Source organism: Parus major, chromosome Z (assembly GCF_001522545.3).
Source record: "Parus major isolate Abel chromosome Z, Parus_major1.1, whole genome shotgun sequence".
Taxonomy (NCBI): domain Eukaryota; kingdom Metazoa; phylum Chordata; class Aves; order Passeriformes; family Paridae; genus Parus; species Parus major.
This window is the reverse complement of record NC_031799.1, coordinates 64,201,619-64,226,161: the sequence shown is the minus strand read 5'-3', so window position 1 is coordinate 64,226,161 and position 24,543 is coordinate 64,201,619. Positions and strand designations below refer to the sequence as shown.

Here is a 24,543-nt window from a genome sequence, read left to right as displayed (position 1 = left end):
AAAAAGAAAAAAAGGAAAGCCTCTGCTGTCACTTTTCTTGAGTGAAATGTCAGATCAGGTTAGCAAAGAATTTATGATTTGCTCTTCTCAATGCACAGTTTGTGGTAGATCGTAATGGACTCTATATATTATAGTTGTAAACTGAAGACACTGTTGCTTTTTGTCTCTTAAGCCTTGTCTGCTTCACTTACTTAGTTGCAAAGCTCTTGGTCTGTCTTATTTATTTGTAAGTAAGCCAAATACCAACAACTGGGAAGGAAACAAAACAGGTATCTCCAAACAGGGCACATAGCTGCACCACACCAAGACAGACTGCTGACATGTATGCACAGAAACTGGAATAAAGACTATCCTCAGAGAAAACTTAAAATTTACACTTGTGGATAAACGGTTCTTTTGGTCCAGGTTTGCAAGAGGTTATAGAAAGCAAATCAATTCAGAATTAGCTTCTCTTGGACAATGAAATAAATTGAAACAATGAAATAAATTAAAATTAAATAAATGGAAAACACTCCAAAGATCCTCAAAAACATCATCTCATATCCCCTACCCTCAAAGAAATCCATCTTCCTTCAGAAAAATATTTAATAAAGTATTCCCTTCCAAAACAATTGCAAATTTAACAGTTGCCAAGTTCATCCTTTTTTTTTCTTTTTTTGACTCCTGAATACTAACTCAGTTCTTCAAACACAAATAACTTCTATTTAATCACAGCAGAAGAAAGTTGTGCCTTGTGCATATCACTGCAGTACAGCCCTTAATTACATAATTAGAAACTATTTGCCCTCTTCATTCAGCAGACTCAGTACAACTGAGGAATGAACCAGGGTTGCACAAAGATTACAGGCCTATGTGCTTTATTTCAAGCTTAAAAGGAAAAAGAAAAGGAAACAAAATTGACCAAAGCTCTAGAGAAACTGATTCCACTCCAAGCTTTGCCACTGAGCTTCCAAGTGATGTCAAAGAAATGTTTTAACTCAAAATTTGTCCAGCTTGCCATTCACAATGTAGTTCTCATTTGCTGATCAGTCAAATTAGGATTCTGGCTCTATAAAAGTTCATACAACACAAAAATATTTAAATTATATTTAAAATATAGCACATACATAGAGCATATGAAATGCTTCAACACCCTGGAAAATTATCTCTATCTGTTTTAACTGATGAAAACTTACTAAAATCAGTAACAATTTAATTTCTCATGGTCTTGGTATCTTAGCTATAGAGTGAGAGTAACTTCTGGTGTTTCTGTGAAAATTGATTTGGTTTTATTCATTTAAAGGCCTAAGACATAATTGGTGTGGGTATCTTGAAATAAAGCTACAGAAAAAACTAGTTACACTTTACGTAGAAAAACATTTGAATCCTGGAATATGACCTAAATCATGCAAATGTGTGAGGAAAACAGTGCAATGAAAGTTCATTCATTTTCTCCTTCCGGCAGGAATCAAGGCAATTCCTGTGGAAAGAAAAAGGAGACACAGTCACTAATATCATTATGTATGTAGAGAATTAAAATAATATTACTGAGAAAATCTGTACTTTCCCACTTGTTCTTTTGTTGTAAATTCACCTATTCTAAATAGGTGAATTTCATACACAAGCCATGAAAGAACCTAATAAGGGTCAGAGAACTTCTGTTTGAAATAGTGCCTTTATAAATATCAACAATCAGTACTCCACTAGGTGATCAAATATGTTACTGAAAAAGCCTAGATTTAAAATTTAAGATTTTAAAAAGCAAGTGTGTAAAACCAGACCATTGAATTTCTTAGTAAGTGAAAGCCAGCAGAAAAACCCCCAAACTTCTGATTATGAAGACCAAAAAACCACCTTATGAAGATAGTGAAGATTACTTGAAACAGATATTAAGGAATTCATGTAAATATTTCCATCTGCCTTAAACAGAGACTAATATCAAAATCAAACCTTCAAACAAATTCATTTCTTTTTGATGATATAAAAAACTTTTATTAAATCTTGTAAAACCGGATTAAATTTTTACTTCGGTATAAAGCAAAGAATAATGTTTAACACATATAACTAAATTTTTTGATACTGAACACTACCATTAAATATGTAACTGTGAATTTTAAGTTGAGAAAGTGCTCCTCTTTTTCATATACTAAAGCATCTGGCCTTCTGAATATCTGTGGAGAAACACATGCAATTAAAATGGTTATCAAGTTCTTCATATGTTGCAAATCATTATTTAAATATATCTACTTCAGACTAAGCCAGATCTCTATGGTCTATCAAGGCTTATTAAGTATTACTAAACACATAATTCCTTGACATGAACAGGGTGTGGTGTCAGCCTGCACACTTTCCACAGGAAATGGCTTTGCAGTGGCCTGGTGTCGTTACCTGATTCCTCCAGACAAAGTGGAACTCCATTACTACAACCTAAAATGCTTCAAGCTAAGCAGAGGCATTAGACATCAAGTTAAATCCAGCTGACCTCTATGGAAATTAGGCACACGAATAAGTGCTTTGATAACTTTGTTTATTCTAAGTAAGCATCAGTATTACTGCATAGTAAGAACATTGCGAGGTAAAGCTGTGAGTAGTGCAGCTATTCTGGAGGTAAATATTTTACACAGCTTGTAAATAAACCGTATCTCCTCTTAGTACATTGGGTTGACAATGTAGAAAATCTATCTCAATTAGAGAGAATTAAATTCATTGTAATGAGATATAACCATAATGTTAGACTGTTCCTTCACACCAAATCTAATTTTCAAATGAAAATATTATCTGCCACCTGCCTGTGCTGATATCTATGTAAAATGAGCTTGCTAACACAGATGCAGTCACCTTATAAAAAAGTAATCTTTCACAAACATGAGCCAATGACCTGGACATGCCTGAGTGACTATGTGTAGGTCAGCCAGACACTATTTTCAAGGGTTTATCTAGGCTACACATTTCAACTGTATGCACAAAACATTCCCACACGGAAAGACAACAATACATCTTCACTCATACCCACACTAATAAATCACAGAGGGACCACTAAATCAAGATTTAACATAAGAAGGCATGATTTAAGGCAAAATTTACAAGATTTGCTCTATGTTTGACAAGTCTTTTCTGGGCCTCTTTTTACTACCAACTCACCAACTCATCAGCTCCTCTCCCTCTTGTTTTTCTAAGGTCTGCCTCCCATTTACCTTCAAAGACCACACACATCTGAGGTAGTATGCTGCCATGACTGACAAGGTGGAGGTAGGTGAGATACAGTTCTTACCAAGCAGAACTTCAAGAGACATCCAGTAAAGCATAGGAGAGGCAGCCACTCAATCTACAGCAACTTGGTCAGGAAAAAAAAAAAAAAGGACTAAGCTGCTGTCTGAGCAGTTTTGAGCTGGCAGTTTTTGAGCCTACATCCACCATTGTTAAAAAATTACAGGTATACAGGCTGACCCCCTCAACTTTCGTTTTCTGGGTCCTAGAGGTTGCATTCATGAGCCAGCTTTTGGAGCTGGTGCTATATTCAATTCAGCAGCCCCCATTTTCTAGGTTTTTTCTCCAGCCCTGAAGCAGGCAACACTAATCTCAAAGGGATAAGCTTCATAGCTGTTCAGTACTGCAGTTAATGTAGTTACAACAAAGATCCGTGGCACCACCTGAAATATTTAGTGTAAGTGCCACAGAAATCAGGACACATACCATGCCATACCATGGGCTATAGCCCATAGATGAGAAATCCTATGACTAACACTGGGAGCCTGCAGTCTCAATCAAAAGAACAGTGAGATGATGGCAGTGTCTCAGCAGAACTGCTCATTCACACTCACATTAACATGCTGGCTGTAAACAGCGATGTCAGAACTCCAGCAGCTGTCTCCTGTGGTAAGCTGGAACCTGCTCCAAACATGGGGTATCAACTACAACATCAAAAACAGCATTACCTTACTACTACTCCTCCAGTGGCTATCATGGCTCCAATTCTAACCATCAATGCAATTGGAAATAGTGGGTCCTTAATTTCTGACAGGTGACCATGAACTGAGCCCCTAGGCATTCCCATGCACACATGAGGGGTGGGAAACACAGAGCCTGGTGTCTGGCCAGTTCACTTCGATTCTGGATAGTGATCATGCTTGGGAGAGTATTTCATAGGAAGGATTTATCTCCTTATCAGCACTTACTGCACAACAGAAAAGGGTGCATGTGTTGAAAGAGGAAGGAAGGCAGGAAAGAAGGAGGAAAGAAGGAAGAAGGCAAGACACAGAATTGTTTATAGTCCAGCAAAATGCAATCACTTGGTTCATATAGTCATTAACGGCACTTCTGAATGATACCTATACAAAAAGGTTCACCTTTCCATTCCTTTCATGGCTCCTCAAAGGCCTATTCATATTCCACTGCAGTCCATTTCATTTCATATTCCTTTAAGTGATCTGGACACAGCCTCTCATCCTCAAGAAGCTGACAGCAGAACAACATAAAATGCAGCATTTACAAGTCACAGACAGAAAGAAAACAAATGCCTTTCTAAGACAGAAAGCCTGTATGCTGTAACATGGAACTACTTTATTGCTAAAAGTGCCAGAAGTCTGCTTAAATTTACAACAAAAGGTAACAAAATAATGAGGTTAGAAGCATTTCACCCAAGCTCCGCTGAGAGTTATTCATACACTGAAGGGTACTGACCTCTCAGGTTAGCAGGAGCAATTCACAGAGTTTGCCTGCTTTGACCAAGTCCTTTACAGCAGCTTCACAGAACAGCTGGAGGGGCCCATTTTGGCATTACATCGGCCCTGGGGAAAAATCCACAAAATCCTAAATCAAATATGTTTCTTGAGTGCTTGGCTGATAAGGAAGAGGAAGCCTGGCTGATTACAGTTCAGTTTGGGAGCTTCTGCTGAAGAGAAGTCCAAAGTGACTGACAGCGGATAGTCAAAAGAAAGAAAAAAGAGGCTTGGGCTAGCAGCCATCTTAGCCAGAGCTAGTAGGTGAATGTTAGGTAGCATATTCCAGAAGGAACATTTCACTGTTTGGCAGTAGTTCCAACAAAGTAGGCACATGGCTTTAGCTGGTAACGTTAGTTGATGGATGCTCTGTCAGTGATGATAGGATACCTGCTGCCACACACCTGTGTCAGATATATAATTGACATTATTCAGGAATATCCTCAGGGGAAAAGCTTGTGAACTCTTCTGTTTTCACCACTGTTGGTAACAGAGTATCACTTCTGAGATTCAAGCAATACCAGCTGAATGTTGACCCTCCTGTATTTCTGCAACAGGCAAGGGAAACTCTCATCTTTTTCCCACAATCAAAAATACTCCTTTGAAAGTCTTGCTGGAGTCAGTTTATTCTGTAAACTTCACAACGGTGGAAGTAACTAGAAAATATTACTTTGCCATGGTAGTTAAGTTTTATAACACATCTATGCCATGCATATGACCTCTTACATTAAATAACAACTTGGATACTAGATTCCTGATTACTAGCTAGGAAGAAAAGAGACACCCTTGGAAGCCTGCAGAACTTTTAAGAGGATGTTGTCTTTCAGTGTATGGGCACAGAGTCCCTGAGAAGTCTGCCATGAGTATTTCTAGGATTGAATGTCATCAGTTTTGAAAAGTGCAAAGGACATTACTGACACATCCAACAATAGTCAAAATAGGTCAGCCTATTTAACAACACGAAATGGTCAAGGGCTAACCTTGGACAAAGCATATGCTCTCTTCTTTCCACTGTTAAGTTGTAACTTCCCTCTGAAGCACAGACAAGTTTATAATGCTTCTTCTGCATAAAAGGCTTATAGTCCATTGTCAGTCTAAGACTTTAAGTAGCCTCTAAACAAAATATTCAAATTAATTCTGAAAATACGAAACTATTATCATCTTGCCATTTAACCAGTGAAAAAATTTAATAAGCTGTAGATTTAATTTTGCTGAATAAAACATATTTACAGTAGCCTTCTCTTGCTTCTGCTCGCTGGAGAATGCCACATATACTACCTAAAACTGAACTTGTGTTTGCTGCAAGAAAACAAACCAAAAGACAATCCTAAATGTTTCAAGAGGATTTTGCTGTGGAAAGTCATATTCAAGGCAAGTCTCACACCTTGGCATCAGGGCTGTTGAATACATTTGCTTTAAAAAATGCTTTAAAAATAAAGTTGCTATACTTTGCACTCGATACCACAGCTAAGGTGACAAAATGGTGTCCACAGCAACAACACACAGATAAAACCCCAAAACTCTGCAACTTGCAGTTTTTAATCATAATTTAGCCCTTTTATGAATTTAGAAAGAAAACAAAACTGAATCTAACATGAAAAATTTTATTTTCATTTAAAATTTGACAGATCACAAATATTTTGTTTCTGATTTATGGTATCTAGCAATGCAAATGGGCAGAACAGCAGTGTTAAAAAATGAGGAAAATATTTCAATTTCATAGGTATTGAAGACATGTACTAGCACCAAGGACAACAGTTTGCATTCAGATAAAAAAAGAAATATTTTATAGCTAAGTTTTTAATATATGCTACTTTAGCTTTGTTTTTCTTGAAACTTACACCAACACAGTGAATTTAAGGTTTTTATTGGGGACAGCTAGAGTTGCCAAGATTATCAATTAAAATCTTAATGACTCTCTACTACTTATATCCAAGAGACTACAAATACTTCAGTTAAATCAATATTGCACAGTGGCATTCAGGTATTTAATGGTATATTAGTGGAAAACATTAAGAAAATGGACCAGAACGACCACAGCTGCTCAGGCAAATAAGTCCTGGTCTTGCCTCTGAGAAAATGAATGTTCTCATGTCAAGCTTGGACTAGAACGTCCATCCTACTTGCAGATATGAAGCAGATGTGTAGCTACCCATACTAAATTTAAAACCCTGATTTCTGCATATTCTTTCTAGTATCAAATGGTTCTGAAGCTGCTACAAAATCTAAGGCTCTAAATCAACTGAAGTTATTGAGAGAGCTAAAACTGAAAATGTGGTTAACTTATGTTTTATATGGGTAGGGGAGAAAGGGAAATGATTTATTCATCTCAAGGCCAGAAGTATGACAGCTGCACAAAATTGTCTATGTTTCCATCATCATCTAATCACAGAAACATAGACTCATAGGACTGAAAGCTGACAAACATCCAAATTTTCAAAAAGGGCAAGTGGAATGACCCTGGTAACTACCTGCCTGTCAGTCTCACCTCAGTGCCTGGAAAAATTATGGAGATTATTCTGTGAGTTATTGAAAAATACCTGAAGGACAACACAGTCATCATTCACAGCCAGCATGAGTTCATGAGGGCAAAGTCCTTCTGACACCCATTCATGACAAGATTCTCCACCTCACCAATCAAGAGAAGTCAGTTGATGTAATCATCTTTCTGGATTTCGGTAGTCATCAATGCTGTCTTCCTTGGTGTCCTGGACAAAGCTGAATAAACACATCATCACAAATACAGCACCTGGCTAATGGGTTGGGCACAATCAGTGACAGTGAATGGGGAGACATCACGCTGGTGATCTGTCATTAGTGGGGTTCCACAGGGCTCCATTCCAGGCCTGGTGCTCTTCAATGTCTTCACAGATTACTTACATGCAGGATTTGGAAGCATACTAAGCAAGTTATATGCTTATATAACTCTATATAATTATCAAATACAATTATCTTGGGAGGTGTAATGATGCCAGGCACCAGTGAAAGCCGCTCATTAACCTCCCTCTGCAGCTGGACAGAGGAGAGAAAATACAACGAAGAGTTCAGGGCAGAGATAAGAATCAGGAGAGACCCCTCATCAAATACAATCATTGGCAAAAGAGGATCAACTCCGGGATATTAAGTGAATTTATTACTAATAAAAAAAATCAGAGCAGGATAAGGAGAAGTAAAACAAGCCCCTTGAAACCACCTTCCCTCCACCCCTCCCTCCTTCTCAGCTCTACCTCTTACCCCAGCAAGGCAAGGAGACATGGAGTGGGGGTCATGATCAGTTCACCTCCCATGGCTTCTCCTGCTGCTCAGGAAGAGGAGTCACTCCATTGCTGCACCACTGGTCCCCTCCCACAGGAGACACTTCTCTCTGAACTTCTCTGATGTGGCTCCATCTCATGAGCAGCAGCTCCCTGCTGCAGTGTGAGCCCACAGGGACAGTCCCAGGGGCAGCTGTCCTCCCCAGATTGCTGCAGCACAGGTCACTCTTCCACTCAGCCTCATGGACAGGCTGCTCCAGCACAGGAGCAGGGCCCTCTCTCCACAGGTCTCCCACAGGATCACAGCTTCCTCAAAGACATCCACCTACTTCTGTGGGGGCTCCTGCATGGGATGCAGGTGGATCTCTACATCCCCAGGACCTCCAAGGGCTGTAGGGACACAGCTGCCTCACCATGGTCCTCACCACAGCCTGCAAACAAATCTCAACTCCAGCACCTGGTGCACCTCCTCACTCTCCTTCTCCACTGACCTTGTTGTCTGCATAGTTTTCTTCTCACATGTTCTCACCCTGCTCTCCTCTGGCTGGAATTAAAACTGAGCAACAACTTTTTGTTTATCTTTCTTCTTAAATGTGTTTGTTATCACAGAGGCATTATCACCATTTCTAACTGGCCCAGGTTTGGCCAGCAGCACGTTTATTTCTGTAGACACCAGGGATCGACCCTGCTGAATAGAGTGGAAGCTTCTAGCAGCTTCTCACAGAAGCCACCCCTGTAGCATGCCCTCTTACCAAAAACAATGCAAAACCAATACAGGACAAAAGAAACTGAGGGTGTCTTGTTTAGACAAGACGGTGAGGCAATATAATTATCTCGACAGAAATGGCAAATCTGCAAAAAGACAAAGTTCTTTTTACCATTAACTGTAGCTACAGTGAAATAGGCTTAAAATGACTAAAACCAAGATTTAGATTTCATATTGGGAAAAGCAAAATTAAAGATCTGATAGAAAGGACAGTTAAACTGCGAATTAAATTTTACCACTTATCTGAATAATCTTCGTACTGGGAAGTGTACTACTAACTTTCAGAAACATGACAAAAAAATGCTAATGTATATATGTCTGCTTTGATTTACCAGGTTTAATTTATGTCTTCGCAAAACAGTGTTTTCTGATTAGAAATATGAGAGGTCTTTGGACTCTATCAGAGCACAGAATAAAAATGACTGTGTTTGGTCTGAAGAGAAATCCACACAGTCACACACCTCATACTGGACAATGACCAAGGCAGGTAAAAGGAGTAGTATCAGTGCAAACATATTCCTCATGAAATCTCTCAAGTTTCAAAACCTGGCATCTAGACCTTTCAATAATGTAAAGTCTTGAAGAAGTTTAATTAAGATTCCTCAAAAATGCCATTTACCTTACCTCCAGGATTTTTGCTGGATTTATTTTCTTTTTTCAAGAAAAAGCTGTGGAAAGAATAAAGAATTTGTTTCATAAAAATAAGTACTTCTCTATGCAATGCAAGATCCAATTAGCTGTCAACTGACACTGACTTTTCTTTAAAACATAAGCAATGAAATGCTTGAGTGAGAACATGTACTGTTTTATCCTCTGTCTTTATGGACCAAGTTTTCTGAAGTTAGCATGAATGAGTCTTTTTTTCTATGAAACTGGGTGATTAGGGAAGAAAATTGATAAACACAGTGCCCATTACCTAGGTTGATATTAATAGGTATCAAAAAGAAGTCTGGCAAAGCTTTTGAACTCAGATTGTGCCGTATGTCCAATCTGATTTTCGCTGGACGCAGCTTCATTCACATCCATTCTGCCCTTTCACTGGTCAGCACAGACATCAGCATGTCTCACTCTGCTTCCCTCTTGCCTGCTGCCTTCTCTTCTCCAAGCTGAACAAAGCAGTTCTCTGTCCTTCTCATACTGTGGTGCTCAAAACAGAGCAGAGCAGGAGAAGCCCCTCCCTCATCCGGCTGCATCCCAGGACATGGTCGGCCCACCTGGCTGCCAGGACACTGCTGACTCATGTTCAACCTGCCATTAACTCCAATCCCCAGATATCTTTCTGCAGGGCTGCTCTTCAGCCTCTTGTCCCCCAGCCCGTATGTATTATTATCTCGTTGCAGCTGAAGAATCCAGCACTTGGTCTTTATTAGATTTCATACTCCTGGTGATTATCCTAGTCTAGGATAATCTTCAATCTTCATACACCTAGATTACCCATAGTCTACTCAGATCTCTCTATAACATCTCTCTACACTTGAGGGAGTCCAGGTGCTCAGATAAGATTAATTGCAACAGCAAATTTACTTAATGTGCCTTTGATTCATATGCCCAGATCACTTAAGAAAACATTATTATGCTTTGCATTTTGTGCAAAGCATACTGCCGTAAGCACTGAAAAGGCTTACGTCAAAAACATAGACTCATATTTTCCCAACTGAAGGAAGCAGGAAATTACATGAAAAAGACTTCATGATTTAAGACCCTTCCTTGTAGCTTGTAATAAAATCTTAAATTTACTCATCCATCCTGATAATACCTCAAAGAAATCTTCTTGTTTAATTGTTTCTTAAAATAAGAATGTTTCAAAACAGAAGTTGAGTGCAAGCCACTTGGAAATGGCAAGTAATTGTGGACAGGAAAAAATCACACAAAAATCTCATCAGGACACCACTCCAGAGAGTTGGATCAATTCTGCAGGGGTTTAAGAGTTAACAATTTGGAACACCATCATCAATAGTACCATGAAACAACAACCACAGCAAACAGAAGTCTATCCCGAAACTGTGAAGCAGTCCACTCATATTGGGTCTTTTGAGACTCAAGCTTTTCAGTTGGCTTATGTATTAAAAGATTGTTCCAGGCTCCTACTGGTCAACATGAAAAATAAAAATGCTTCCTGCCTTTTCAGTCACATGGATTTCTTATGCTCGGACCCATTCGTGGTATCACAGGGTGCCTGTTCCATTATCCTAACAATGCAGTGAACTAATAGATTCAGATTTGATCGGGAACTGCATATTCTTGTACAAGTTTGGCCTCAAATTACACTAGTGAAGGAAAAAAGTCACAAAGTCCTAACAGTAATAGATTTGCTGTAATAGCTTTAATACTGTAAAATTTGTAAAAGTATCTTTAAACATTTTTTTTCAATCTTCCAAGGTTTTTCTCCATATTCCATTTCCTGTCTTCAGAAATTCAAGTTATAGAAGAAATCTAGCCTCTCTCAGTTTATTTCTCATTAAACTTGGGCTATCTCCTATCCTATCAAGGAGCTTTACAACAGCAGATCAGCTCACATTCTTTACTGGCCTATTAATATTTTAGTTCAAATGGGGATAACATTTTCCATACACAGCTATTCAGTTAAACATTTCATAAATATTTGTCTTCATCTTTTCAATCTTGTTTTTTTATAAAATTTTAAAGTGATAAATAAGCTTGATATAAACTTCAGTTCAGTTTATGCATGGGTTGGTTACTGGCATCTGCAGTGGCATATTCTTTTCCAAATTTTTAAAAGTATGTTAGAACAGCTCCAAGAACAGCTTTTTGCACATAGTTGGAAATGGTACTGATAGTGTTGTACCTATAAAGAGGGGATGTCCATAACTCACAGCTGCAATTTCCAACTGTTAAGACCAAGATATACAACACCATGATTATTTTTTGACTAAGCTTGTATCTGCAAATGCAATGAGAACCAATTCAGCTACTAAAATTAGATCCAAGCTGAATAAGGCCCAGGAAGCTTGCTCCATCAACTACATGGTATTTGACATATCAGAAATCAAAACTGTTTCAATTTATTACCAATTATATGATTGCTTTATAGATGCTTCACATGTAAATAGGGCCTCATAATTTTCGAGGCAAGGATAAAAGAAGTCTAAATAAAATTTTTGAGGAAAATTTGTGGTTGGATTTTTTTCCCCACCAGAAAATTTGCTTGGAAACATAAATAACCTGCTCCATTTTGTTTTATCTGCAGAAAAACATCAAGGTTTACCTGCAGCACATACAAGAGCTTAAAGACTGATTGCATTTCCAGTGATTTTAACTTGCTTAAACAGTTCAAATACTATGCATAACAAGCACAACACATCCTCAGGGTGGGTCAAAGTGCAAAGAAGAAAGATTTTACAGGTACAAATTCTAGGATGTCAGGAAGACAGTCTGTATTTCTGAAAGATTTCAAGTATGTGTAGTTTAACACCAACAGTCCCCTTGATATATACTTTGCCTTCTAACATTTACTGTTCTCTCACCTTGCAGTCTACTACCCTAAAAGCTATTCTTTACTATGTCTCCAGATTCCTCAACTAAGCAGCTCCAAGAATTCGAGCTGTGTTTTCATTTCAGTTTTATCTTTAAATGTAAGCAGAAAAAGTTAGATACAACATGACACAAAATAAAGACTTGTGTTTATTGTAAATACAATCTATTTCCCAGCTGTGTGTGGCACATCACCAGTCATAGGTAAAAATGACCCTGGGAGGCTGATTTGACCTCATCTGAGCTGTTACTATATCAAGTAAGAAGGTTTCAACATAACAAATCAGCCAGTAGAGGTAAAGAAGATCTACAGCAGACTCCCTCCCCACCCAGTCACTGTAGGAATAATCTCAAAGAAAAGTATTCCAATTTTGTTCAAACACCAAGAGGATGAAGAATCAGGAAAAATAATTCCCCTTTCTCTGTAGCCCAAACTTTGGCACTTTGAAGATACAGTCACAGCCAGCAATACTGCGGTAGCAACTTTATGCCTTGATATTTATGGATATATGGAATTAGCAACAAATATATATTAATTATAAACTAGAATTTTAACATTTTTGTCTACATTATCAAAGTTACAGTGGAAACTGCAACACATTAAAAAACTTGTATCTTCCAGGTCTTAAAGACTGTTCTAATAAATTTTATGGGCCTAGACAAAAATTAAATATAACTGCTGTGTGTCAACTACATTCATGTGAGTATTACCAAACATTTCAGCAACAGCTGCTTCTGATGCCAATGTTTCATTTCAGAGTTACAGAACATTTAGAATTTTTCCAAAGGCTTATCTCTGATTCACTACAGGTCTGAATAATGACAAAATGTGGATTCACCCTAAAGTCACTGAACCACATCTGCTCACACAAGCTGAAGACAGACATCACGAAAAATTAGCTCAACAGTTGCAATCGGGAGTCTCAACAGCAAGAAGATGTTGCAATACTATGTTTTACATAATTATATTAATATCTCAAGTATCCTTAAAATGTATAGTGTTGGAGTATCACAGTAAATGCTAGGAACACTGTAAACACATTTTATTTTTTCACTGAAGTTTACACAAAACATGTTAATTCAGCTTTTTAAACTCTCAACACAGAAGGCAGTAGTTTGGCTTTTTATTGGTAAACAATAAATCATCTCCTCAATTAAAATCAAGTTCAAACAATTCAGAGAAGTCCACAGTGGCTATATTTATTTACAATTTAATATCAGAAGAAAAAATTAACATTCCAGGTTACTGTAGAAAAAAAGTGTATACCATACTTAATGGCATACAAGATTTGTAACAAGCAAAAAACAGCCCGTTTTACAAGTAATCTCCCTTCCAGATAGGTTTTTTATCTTAGTGCAGTTAGTATTCTCTCCCCATAGGCTATACATTGAGAATCTCTATATACAAAAAAGATACAACAAATCGATACATTACTTATTGCAAGATATTAAGGATGCCATAAAATACACAAATTAAATTAGTTCCCCCCACTCGCATACCCTCTTGCTTCTTATTTCTCCCATGAAGCAGTCTCCTTCTCTGGTTCTAAGATTAAGTTCTTTCACTGAAAGGCACGTACTTCTCTACAATAGAAGAAACAGATGCATTAATCTGAAATGCCCTGTTTCAAGGTGAGTTTAGCCTACATTTTTAAAGATCACACATTATGAAAGAATCCAGAGAGAAATGACATTTTATTATTAAAATTGACTGGAAAAACTCTTAGTTACTATATTACTGTGAAGCGAAGTGACATTCATTTAACCTTTCCAAATAGAGAGACAACTCACTTACAAAAATATAAAGGGATTTACCATGAGAATATGTTTTTGAACTGTCAAGGCTCCTGAGTTCCTACTGAAACTCTGGCAAGTCTTGGTAGCATTCCAGTTACGGAATACTGTAAGAAAATAAAGTAAATTCTTCCCCTTGTGCCTTGCAGCACTGAGCAAGCAGTTTCTGCATGAAGTCATTCAATGAGGATTGCAAACTACTAGTATGATATAATTTTGAAAAACAAAGATGTAGTATTAGTATACTGTTCCCCAGATAGCATGTGTGTAAAACTGTATTGTGAGAGACCAAAGGCTAGAATTTCACACTTGGGCATTTAATAGTAAGTTATTGATCAAAAATAGCTAAATAGAATAGGCTAAAAACCTACTGTTTTGGTAAACTGCCCCAAACAGCAGCAGCATAGAGACTAGTGACATGGGTGATGATGACAGTGGGAATATACTTAAATTGTGTCTATGTTACAGCTCAGGGCACTGGGGACCTTTTTTCATACAGTTCTGAAATAAAACAGCAGCTCTTGAAAGAAGTAATGTATCTGGACACCAGTATACTAACACTACTGTGGTGATTTTTAGAAGAGAAGCTAGTTTCTCTGTCTAGTTCTGCAAAGGGTCTAATACAGTTACCAGCTAACCCAAAATCAGACTATAAGCATTTCTAATATAGGCATACTATTTTGTAGAATATCATCTTAAAAAAAGCTCGACTGCTTCAAACAAGAAAAATTAAAGCAGACCAAGTGCTACTACAGTCTTTTAACAGGTTCCAAAGAAATTAGGAAAAAAGACCTATTTTTATATATAAAACTATAATTTTATACATATATATATATACCAAAGCTTGACTATTTTGATGTCAATAACAAATGCAAATGAATACGGAAATAAGAATTCCCTGTAACTGCATTCAGTTTTTTAGTGCCTTCTGTTATGAGTTGCAAGGGAAAGAAACTTAAGTACTAAGTAAGACTCAATTGTTGAGTCTAAGTTAAGTAAAACTGCAACTGTTCTTCACTTAACAAAGCACTAAACTCAAAAACCTACTAAAAGCTTCTCTTCCTTGTTCCCATGCTCTAGGCCTGGCTATATATTTAAGCTACCTTTAAAAATCCCAATCAACCATACCTCTGAATTACTACAAATGTCAGAACAAAGTGTAATGACATCTCCCGAGAATATGTATCACTTTCATGAAGTTGTCCTCAGCACCAAGCTGTCTTTGCTTACTTAGGCATTTTGTACTCCCTTTGGTCATTGTGCTCAAGCAGTAACATGAAGACTGATTATTAAGCTTCAATGCAGATGCAAACAAGTTGAAACAAGGGGTAATAAATTAAGAAACACATTTTCAATCAAGATTTTTTAAAAAATGAAATAATTCAAGTACTCTAATTTTCAAACTACCCTCCCAGCAATGACTTATCTTTGCAAAGTTTGAACACCATTTTATCCCGCTGTTTTACAGAGATTTGTGGATTGTTCAGCACTGCTTTTAACCTACACATGAACACTATTTCAAAATAATAAGTAGCTCTTAAAATTTTAAGTTCTCCACATGAAAGAGAACACAGGAAGATATCAATATACAAAACCAGAGAAAATTCACTATTTTCACTAAATTTGACTGAAGTCCTTGTTTTCCTGAGTTTCCAGTATCAAAACAAGGATTTCAATAATTTAGACACATACTTTCAGAGTGCTATTGAAACAACAGTTTAGATACTTCTACAATGAAATACTTCAAAAAATTTTCTTCTCCCTCAAGATAAAGTGTTTAGGGAAAAAGGCAGGAAGAAAAATCAGAAACATGCTCTCAGAAACTTAGAATTGTGTAATATTGTTTGTTAATGATGACTAGCTATAAATCCATTTTACTTCCTACTAAAAAACATAGTTGATCCTCCTGTAAATAAGCAGTATCATGTATCTGAGTATCATGTTAACTGGTCATCAGATACCTCAAAACATCTAACAAGTATCCTGAATTACAACAGAAGCTAAAAGATTTAAAGCAGACATTGAGGGAATTCCTGGGTATAATGTGACAATTGCCTATTACATTTTACATATGTATATGTGTGTGTGTGTGTGTGTGTGTGTGTTTGTATGTATGTGTGTGTATACATCACTGGAAAAAGACTAGTAATAAAGCATAATGTTAAATGTCGTATAATTCTAAAATACAGAGGAATGCTATGTGGAGATACTCTAGCTACTTTAATCTAGTGTATGGGGGAGAAGAAAATCAAAAGAGGCTTTGACTTATGAAAAATAATTAAATCAGAAAGATTCTCATTAAGGAGACAAAGCAGACTGAATCTTTCTTTTCAAAAGTTCCTCTTGATAAATGGTAGAACACCTGACTTACTACTCCAATATTTTTAATTCATTTGAGCCATCATGTATTGCATTACTCAAACTGTCTTGCTTGAGATTTGAATCTGATTTCACATTAAATGTGAATCAATTATTTGCTGTGACTGGAAGAATTAATCTGATCTCTTCTGACAGTCTTCACTATGAACTATGACAATCCCATCAATTATTTTACTGTATCTTTGCATGTGCAATGTGATGGCATTGCTCAATAAGGAAAAATATAAGTGTGAATTGCATAAATTTAATTGATTTGAATTGATCATGTTTAAAGACACTAAGGAAACAGAATAAAAGTTAAACACAATAAAGAAATACAACAAAATTTTCCTGTATCTGCAAAGATTCAGAGTAGCTTAAGAATGTGATTTTTTCAGTGCAGCAGTACCAAATGTAAAACGTGGTGCAGGATCATCATCAACTAACTGCTGACTACATTAGCAATAAGAAAGCAGAACGAAGCAAAGCTGCTTGAAGCAGAACTCATAGGTGAGAATACACAAGAAAAACTGGAGCCTTCAAATTAGGAAAAAAAAAAAAGAAAAAAGACAGGTAAAAGCTAGTTGTTGACGTAACATTAGCTTCAATGACACTGTATTTGTAACAAAAATATCCTACCTTCCTCTCCATTTCTCTGGAACTCACATGTTGAAGACAAATGGTGTTTATCTTCTTGCCCACTAAATTCTTGCCCATTTAAAATTCAAGTGATCTTGACATCCCTTCTCCAACTACACATATGAAACACAGTAGTGAGCTTTCTCAGAGAAACTGCTTATCACCCACACTCCTTCACTTCTATTGCTAGAAGTACATTCAGGTTCTAAATACAAACCTTCGAGGATGGCTGACATCAAATAGCGTATCATCATCATCATCATCTTGTTCTAATGGGGTCAGCTCCATATTTTCTATGTTTGTATCCAAAACTCCGTATCTTCGGGTTTTTCTGTTTTGCCTTCTGAGCCTGAAAAGTATTTTAAAATATTCAAGTAATGTAAATCTTTCCTACTTTCTGATCCAATAATGTAAAATACTGCTATACTGATACTTTGTGTAAGTTTCTAAAATTAATGATTAGTGTACACACTTAGCTCTATGAATTTAGAGGTCAGAAAATTCTAAATGTCAACAGTTTTCATTAATTGATTAAGGCCATTAAGAGTGTCCTGTTTTGTGTGGGATTAATGTAGTGAATAAAAAATGGCATTTAGCATATAAAAGCCACATAAAAATACATCATACTTCTAGCATACTTCTACTAAGAAAAAATTGCCTTGCTACATATTCTCTATGTGTCTTATGCATTTGTAAAAAACAGCTGATCAAATCAGACAGAAACCAAACAAAGCAATAGCAAAGCTGTAACTTGTAACACAAGTCATGGTTGACACTAGAAATTTTTATTATCATTTATGAAGAATTTTATAGACATCAAGTTTAAAAAATCATCTATAATTACACTTTAGAAAAAGACGTCTTGTAGAGTCAATGTCTTGTATGCTTCCCAAAGCACGGGAGGAAGAGGCAGTGACTCATGTTTCAGGATTAAGGCACAGTGCTTATCACAGAAAAGCAGACTGTCTGCATCTGGTTTTCTCACTCTCCACAGCTTTGCTGCATGGGCCTGGGTCCCGTGTGCATCACCTACAAAATGAACCATTCCATTTGGCTTTCCAGAAGTATTCTTTAACCCATGGAACAAGCCTTGCTCAAGTTCCAGAACTCAGACCAATAGCCACTCACCAAACACTGTGCAAAGGCACATTTACAGAATGCTGTCAGAGTCACTTTCAGTAACTGGCAAACAACTACGTGAAAGCTATAGGACTTAAAAAAAAAGAATTTGTGTCTAGGTACCTAGTGCTAAAAGCAAAGGTCATTCATTTAGAAACTCCAGAAGTTACAAGCTAGGTGCCTACAAAACATGTTTACAACATTTAGGAACTTCAACACAGAATATTTCTGAGCTACTAAAAAAAATATGAATATACTATAATACTATAGTACAGCTATCAGATTATGTATAGTACATTATACTACTGTATACTGTGCATTGTGACTTCTCTGTCCCACATTTAGGCACCATTTTTACTTTCTTGTAAGAGATATAAAATACAATGCTGATATTCTCAGCTTCAAATTCTGTCCTGAAACCCTAGTGTACTTAAACAACCTGTTTAAATACCCTTCTTGAAAGAACACACAACAGCATTCAATCTTGGTTAATCTTTTCATTACACTCCAAAGTATAAAACATATCTCCTTGTGAAATGGAGTAGCAAAAGTAACATTGTAAGAATGAGAAAGAGATACCCTTCTTCCAGGTTCTCCAATTTCTAATGTTATAAGAAATAATCACCATGACCATTTCCTCCACTTTCAATTATGATATGAAAATGCAGCAATTGTTCCCCCAGGCATTTAAGTGCTTTACCCAGAACAAAACTGCCAACTTTTTCATTTAAAGCTAAGGCTAGCACCAAAACTAAAAATTTCACCTTTCACTTCAAGATAAAGTCCTTTCCATGTTCTTAATTTATTTCATCTATTCTTAACTCTTCAATACAGAAAGAAGCCACACACTTCAAAGCACCAGGTAAAAAAAATTCTAAAACTTTTAAGATGACAGTGTGATGAAAAATAGGGTTGTTTCTCACATATTGTACCTTTTGGTTTTCACTACAGTAGAAGCTAAGCAATTGAGACTATGACAAGCATTGTGGATATCCCAACAGACAATAAACTTTTAAAACACAACAAAAATATGAAATAAAGAAGAGGCAGTACATGCTACTCATAAAGTCAGTATTTCTACCAATCTTACTTTACATTATACCTATTTTCCTTAATGGGTTAAAATGGAAAATGAGTACCTTTGTGATCTGTGAGCGTCCTAAGACAGTCATAGCAAACATCTAGATTGTAGATAATGCAAAAAGAACTTCTCACAAAGCTGGCACAGATTTTAGATTCAAGCAAATCTTGTTGAAAAAGGATACACTAATCACTTACAACTCAAACCCTTCTCTATGTAAGACGGAGTTAAAAACCTACAGTACATGAGTACTGAAGATGCTCACACAACATGCATCATAATCATGCCTCTAAAGCAGTGTCCTGACCGTCAACAAAAATAACTTAAAATCTTTTATGCTGTGACTGACAGCTGCTCAGTTGGAAGGGACCTATGACTACTACTGACTCAGCCAGATCAATCCAAAATTTAAAGCATGGTACCATGGGTATTGTCCAAATTACTCTTAAACACTGAGCCCCTTTCTAAGAAGCCTGTTCCAGTCATTGACCACCCTACCAGTAAAAAATGCTTCCTAATGTCCAATTTATACCTCTCTTGGTGCAACTTTGAATCATTCCCATGCACCCTATGGATGGATCTCAGCAAGAAGGGGTAAGTATCTCCTTCCTCAGGGACCTACTGGGAGCAAGGAGGTCACCCCTCAGACTTTACCTTCTCCAATGTAGACATACCCAGAGTCCTCAGCTGCTCCTTAGAGGACAGGCCTTCCAGCACTTCCACCAGCTTGGTTGCCCTAGTCTGGCTGTATTTAAGTGCCTTAGTAACCTTACTGCACACAGTTACTCACAGGAAGGCCATGACAATGCTGAGTACAGTCAGACGATCTCGACTGTTTGTGCTGTGTGAGGTGCATTCAAGGGTGAAGTTTGCCCTCTTGGCTGCCAGGGCACATGCTGGCTCACACTGAGCTTGCTCCCCAGCAAGGAGGTCACCCAGCACCCTGAGATCCCCCTCTGTATGACTAGTCTGCAGTCACTTCTCTCCCAAGTAAAACGAGTGTCCAGTTCCTGTTCCAGCTGCAAAGCCCAGCATTTGTTCTTGTCAAATGTCCTGCCACTGGTGATTGCCCAATGCTCCAATCTATCTAGATCCCTCTGCAAGCCCTCTTGCATGTTGAGAGAGCCAACTGCACCACTCAGCTTGGTGTCATCAGCAAAGTTTCTAATGGTGCATTCAACTACTGTCTCCAGATAAGAGTATTCAGCAGAGCTGGCCCTTGAACTGAGCCCTGAGGAGCAACACTGGTGACGGGGTGCCACCCAGATGCACCCCTCCTTACTACAACCCTATGAGCCCTGTCATTCAGCTGTCTCTTTTACCAGTGCACCACTAATTTGCTCACCCCACAACTGGAGAGCTTGTTCAGACAGCTACTGTGAAGAACAGCATCAAAAGCTGTTCAAAAAAGCCCTACTAAAAATCCAGAAACACTACAGTCACTTTCTTCCCTTTATCTGCTGGGCAGAAAACCTGGTAGAAAGTTTGCAAAAAGTTTTTATGTTTTAACAAGATATGTCCTCATGCCAAGGAAACCTATCCAAAAAATGGGTTTTTAGCACTTAATCTTTATATTTCTTATATAACCACTGCAAAAACATTTCAACTACAAGTTCGAATTCAAAAACATACAGTTTACCTATTCCAAATTTCAGAAGCAAGATGCAGCAGAATTACAGAATAATGTCAAGTGTTAAGCTCCCAGTTTACAGTAGCACCTAGAAGACAGTGCTCCAGTTGCAAATGCAGAACACCATCCTACTGCCAAAACCAGAATACTGGGTAACTACTACTCATCCAGAAAATAATGGTAATAGATGATAATTTTCCTCTCCAGCTCCTGTAATGACAGACTATTTATTTATTTATTTATTTATTTATTTATTTGGCCTTTCCACAGTATTACTCACATCTCCAAACCCAACAGGCTGGTGTTACAAGACACACTGAGAAGTGCCCTCAAAGCTTCTCAAGAGTGATTTATAAAACATATGGAAAAATCAAAATATCCTAGTTTACTTGGACTGTATATCTGAGTACATGACATACACAGAACAGTCATTCAGCTGCCTTTCTAAACTAAATGATGCAGGTACTAGACACAATGGGTGTATCTAAATGAAATGAAAAGGACATGGAGAACTTGCTCCATAACTGCGGTGCTTTATGCATAATCATACATTTGGGCCTCGCTCTGAAGAATCAAAGTTATTAAAGCAGGAGAGAGAGAGAAGTAATACTACCAAGACAAAAAAACACAAGAAGTGACAAAAACTGTACTTAACTGCAAAAGTATATCAAGTTATGTGGAGAATAGTTTCCATGAGAAACATAAAGGCTAAGTAGTAGCAAGCTTTATAGGAGCCCTTTCCGTAAAAAGACACAAGTGGAGGAAAAGAACAACTTTGTAGTTTAGCGATACAGAAGTTTGCAGACTGGTCAAAAATCACATTTTTGAATAAGAACATACAAAATGAATTTAGGTGGGCTGACAGACGCCAGTAGCGTCGAGTTCACAGGGAGAGCACAGGAGGGAGTCGGGAAAGGCCCAACACTGATGTGCGATTCTCGGTGACGCGAGCTGAGCCGCCCGAGCTGAGCCGCCCGAGCTGCTCCCCACCCACACGGGGAGGCGGCACCGGGAGCTGCCCGGCGCACTCGGCCGCCATTCGCCAGCCCCTCAGCAGCCCCGGCCGCACAGCTGCGCCCCCCAGCCCGCTCCCCGCCCTCACCGCACGGTCCGGATCACGAAGTAGACGATAAGGGCGGCGCTGGCCAGCACCAGCACGGACAGGGCGCGCTGGGTCATGGGCTGGCCCTGCTCGGGCGGCGCTGACACCTCGGCCAGGCGGCTGCTGCTGCTGCTGCTGCTGCTGCTCCGCGTGGCGGCCCCGCCGGCCGCCTCCGTAGGGCGCAGGAAAGCTGTGGCGGCGTCGCGGGGCCGCGGGGCCGCAGCCTCCCCGCAGCAGGCGGCCTCCAGCAGCACCAACAACACCAGCAGCGGCCCCAGCAGGAGTCGCGGCAGCGCCGGCGGCCGCATCTCCCGCCGCCTCCCGCCCAGCGCGGCCGCGCAGCGCGGCCGGGCCCCGCCGCCGTCAGTGCGGCCGCCGGAAGCGGAAGCCCTTCCACGGCCTCTCCGCGTCGCTCCATCCCTTTCGTGGGCGACACCCTTTTTCTGTGGGTGGTCAGTGGCCCTTGGGCGCGAGTGAGGGGCCACTTGGAATGTCACAAATTTAAGGCGGGGTACTTCTTTTTTTTTTTTTTAACCAGTCCTCTGTTTTACCCTGATTCTATGTACAAAAGAACAGAAATTTTATACCTGACTTCAGAGCAGAAATTTTAAGGAAACTTCCCAAAGTGACCATTTATGAGCTTATCTGGCAGCCACTTCCCCACGGCAGAGCTGTCCCTGCTGACACCGAAGCTGCGACCCCGGTGGCCCGATGTGTTCCCACTTAGCTCGCCGCACACCCCACTCGCATAGCCAGACCGGGTTTCCCGCAGCAGTCTCAGATGTCTCGTTCATCGAATGTGCAGCACCACAGAAAGAGCCCGAGCTGCTCGTCCGATGCCACCGAGCTACTAGCAGCAGATAAGCAAAACAATCCTCAACAATAAGCAAAAAGATGTTTTGGAAATTGTCAGGTCCTGAAAACTCTTAAGTTTTGCTTCAGCTGTGGTCCAGTGGTGGGAAGACCAAGAAAGGGCTGTGTCCAGATGGACCACAGCTGACGGTGATGGAGCAGTCAGAGTATTACAAAGCCAGTGAACCTGGATTTAGGGTGATGCTACAGAGTGACTGCCATAAATTTTATTGCTCTTGTGTCACGCTGTTCCCCAACTAAACGCTGTTCTGATAGGATAATCCTTTAGTTGTTAGGATCCATGATAAGATTCTTTTTACTGGCTTGTCTCTTTGCTTGTTTGTTTTGTTACTGTATACTACAGCAAAGATTTTAGGGGTATAGTGTGCCTACAGAATGAGAAATCCATGTTGGTGGTGGGCTCTTTGACATTTGTCACTGTGTCGAAAGGAATGAATAAAATGCCAGAGTAGCAAGAAGCCTTGTACAGATCAGATGTATTTCTGCAGTTGAAGTAACATGGCCAATTATCAGATTTTGTTCAGAAGAAGACTCATTAGCTCAGAGGCCTTAAACTTAGCAGTGTATCAATTGTATTGGGTCATATAGAATCACATACAAATAATGGAAAAACAGTGATATGTTAACATATTAACAAGTTAACAAGCTTAGTGATTCATTAATTAAGAAAACAGACTCAAAATCTTGTGTCACACAATTAGTCTGAATTTGGAAAGTGTAAAGCCGATTTAAGTAGCATGTGAGCCATTAAACTATTACCTGTCTCCCCCTTGAAAAAATGTAGGTCTTTTAATGGGAATAATGTTTCAGATTATATCAACAACAGATTTTGCTGAAGGTGCTGGAGAGATGGAGCATGTGAATAAGCTTCTGTGATGGCTTTTTATGAGCTTTATGACTTTGACAGAGCTTGACTGATTCAATATTATCACTGACAATGTGCATCAGCTTGCTTCTATCCTATGAATTCTGTTGAGATATACTTTCTCTTGACAAGTCAAAGCAACTTATTTGCAGCACAGGGACATATGATGTAAGAAAATATTATATTCACTGAAGTCAAGGAAGAATATTTCTTAGAAAGACAGCACTGATGTTAAATTGTCCTGCAGAAATGTCCTTGATGCATGGACTATGTAAAGTCTAACAGTGCTGGGTTGCTCACTTAGGGGGATATGATGACATATAGTGTGGTAAACTGCATGTCAGATGCAAAGCACTAGGGGAAAAGAAAAGAGGATTGCCTTGGTCAGTAGAAACTAGGGCATGACAATATTAGTATTTTAAAATACTCTCTTGGCAAAACTACATTAAAATCAACTTAAGGACCACTGGTCCTTAAAACCAAGGGTCATAGTTGAGGGCACATGGGTCTGAAGAGGGGTCTGGGATGGGGGCAGGGGTGCCAGGCAGGCAGAGAGGGCTCCGTGGACATGTGTATGCTCATGAACCTAGAGAGTATTCCCAGACTGTTGCATCAGGAACCTTCTGCCTGCCAGCCCAGGAGGAAGAGCAGGGAGCCCTGGGGTACTGTGCAGTGCCAGTGCAAGTGACCAGCCATGTCACAGGTGTTCTCTGTGTGTCACAAGGATGTATGCTGAGCTTCACTTCTCTGTGTGCTTGAAAATGAAAAAACATGGCCCTCCATCTGGTGGGGAAAGTTGTATTTTGAGGTGTTTTTTTTCTAAATGAGAAGTAGGTAGTGCTCTTAATAATCAACAGATTAAGATAGTGTTTG

At 38.8% G+C, this 24,543-nt stretch overlaps 1 protein-coding gene and 1 long non-coding RNA gene across 4 annotated transcripts; both read right to left on the bottom strand.

The window, feature by feature from the left end:
* Positions 1–816: 816 nt before the first annotated feature.
* Positions 817–7,925, bottom strand: LOC117245604. The gene is made up of 3 exons (XR_004500460.1): positions 7,238–7,925; positions 4,660–4,766; positions 817–1,459 (listed from the first exon to the last, which is right to left on the bottom strand). It is a non-coding gene; the product is annotated as an uncharacterized LOC117245604 (long non-coding RNA).
* Positions 7,926–8,455: 530 nt separating this feature from the next.
* On the bottom strand, positions 8,456–22,283 carry FAM174A (family with sequence similarity 174 member A). 3 transcript variants are annotated; one of them, XR_001518879.2, is made up of 5 exons: positions 21,933–22,283; positions 17,218–17,349; positions 17,001–17,113; positions 13,710–13,793; positions 8,456–9,385 (listed from the first exon to the last, which is right to left on the bottom strand). XR_001518879.2 is itself a non-coding variant. In XM_015615023.2 (3 exons), the coding sequence occupies exons 1-3, from the start codon at positions 22,238–22,240 to the stop codon at positions 13,772–13,774; spliced, it is 462 nt and encodes a 153-aa protein (XP_015470509.1). In that variant the 5' UTR covers positions 22,241–22,282; the 3' UTR covers positions 13,229–13,771. The 3 variants fall into 3 exon arrangements, 1 of the variants encoding a protein (XP_015470509.1); XR_001518880.2 differs by lacking the exon at positions 8,456–9,385 and having other exon boundaries at positions 13,229–13,793; XM_015615023.2 differs by lacking the exons at positions 8,456–9,385; positions 17,001–17,113 and having other exon boundaries at positions 13,229–13,793; positions 21,933–22,282.
* Positions 22,284–24,543: the final 2,260 nt, after the last annotated feature.

Coding starts and splice junctions, on each gene's coding strand:
- FAM174A (XM_015615023.2), bottom strand. CDS start 22,240: ATGCGGCCGCCGGCGCTGCCGCGACTCCTGCTGGGGCCGCTGCTGGTG. Junction 17,350..21,932: donor TTCGTGATCCGGACCGTGCG/GTGAGGGCGGGG, acceptor AATACTTTTCAG/GCTCAGAAGGCAAAACAGAA. Junction 13,794..17,217: donor GATGTCAGCCATCCTCGAAG/GTTTGTATTTAG, acceptor CTTCTATTGTAG/AGAAGTACGTGCCTTTCAGT.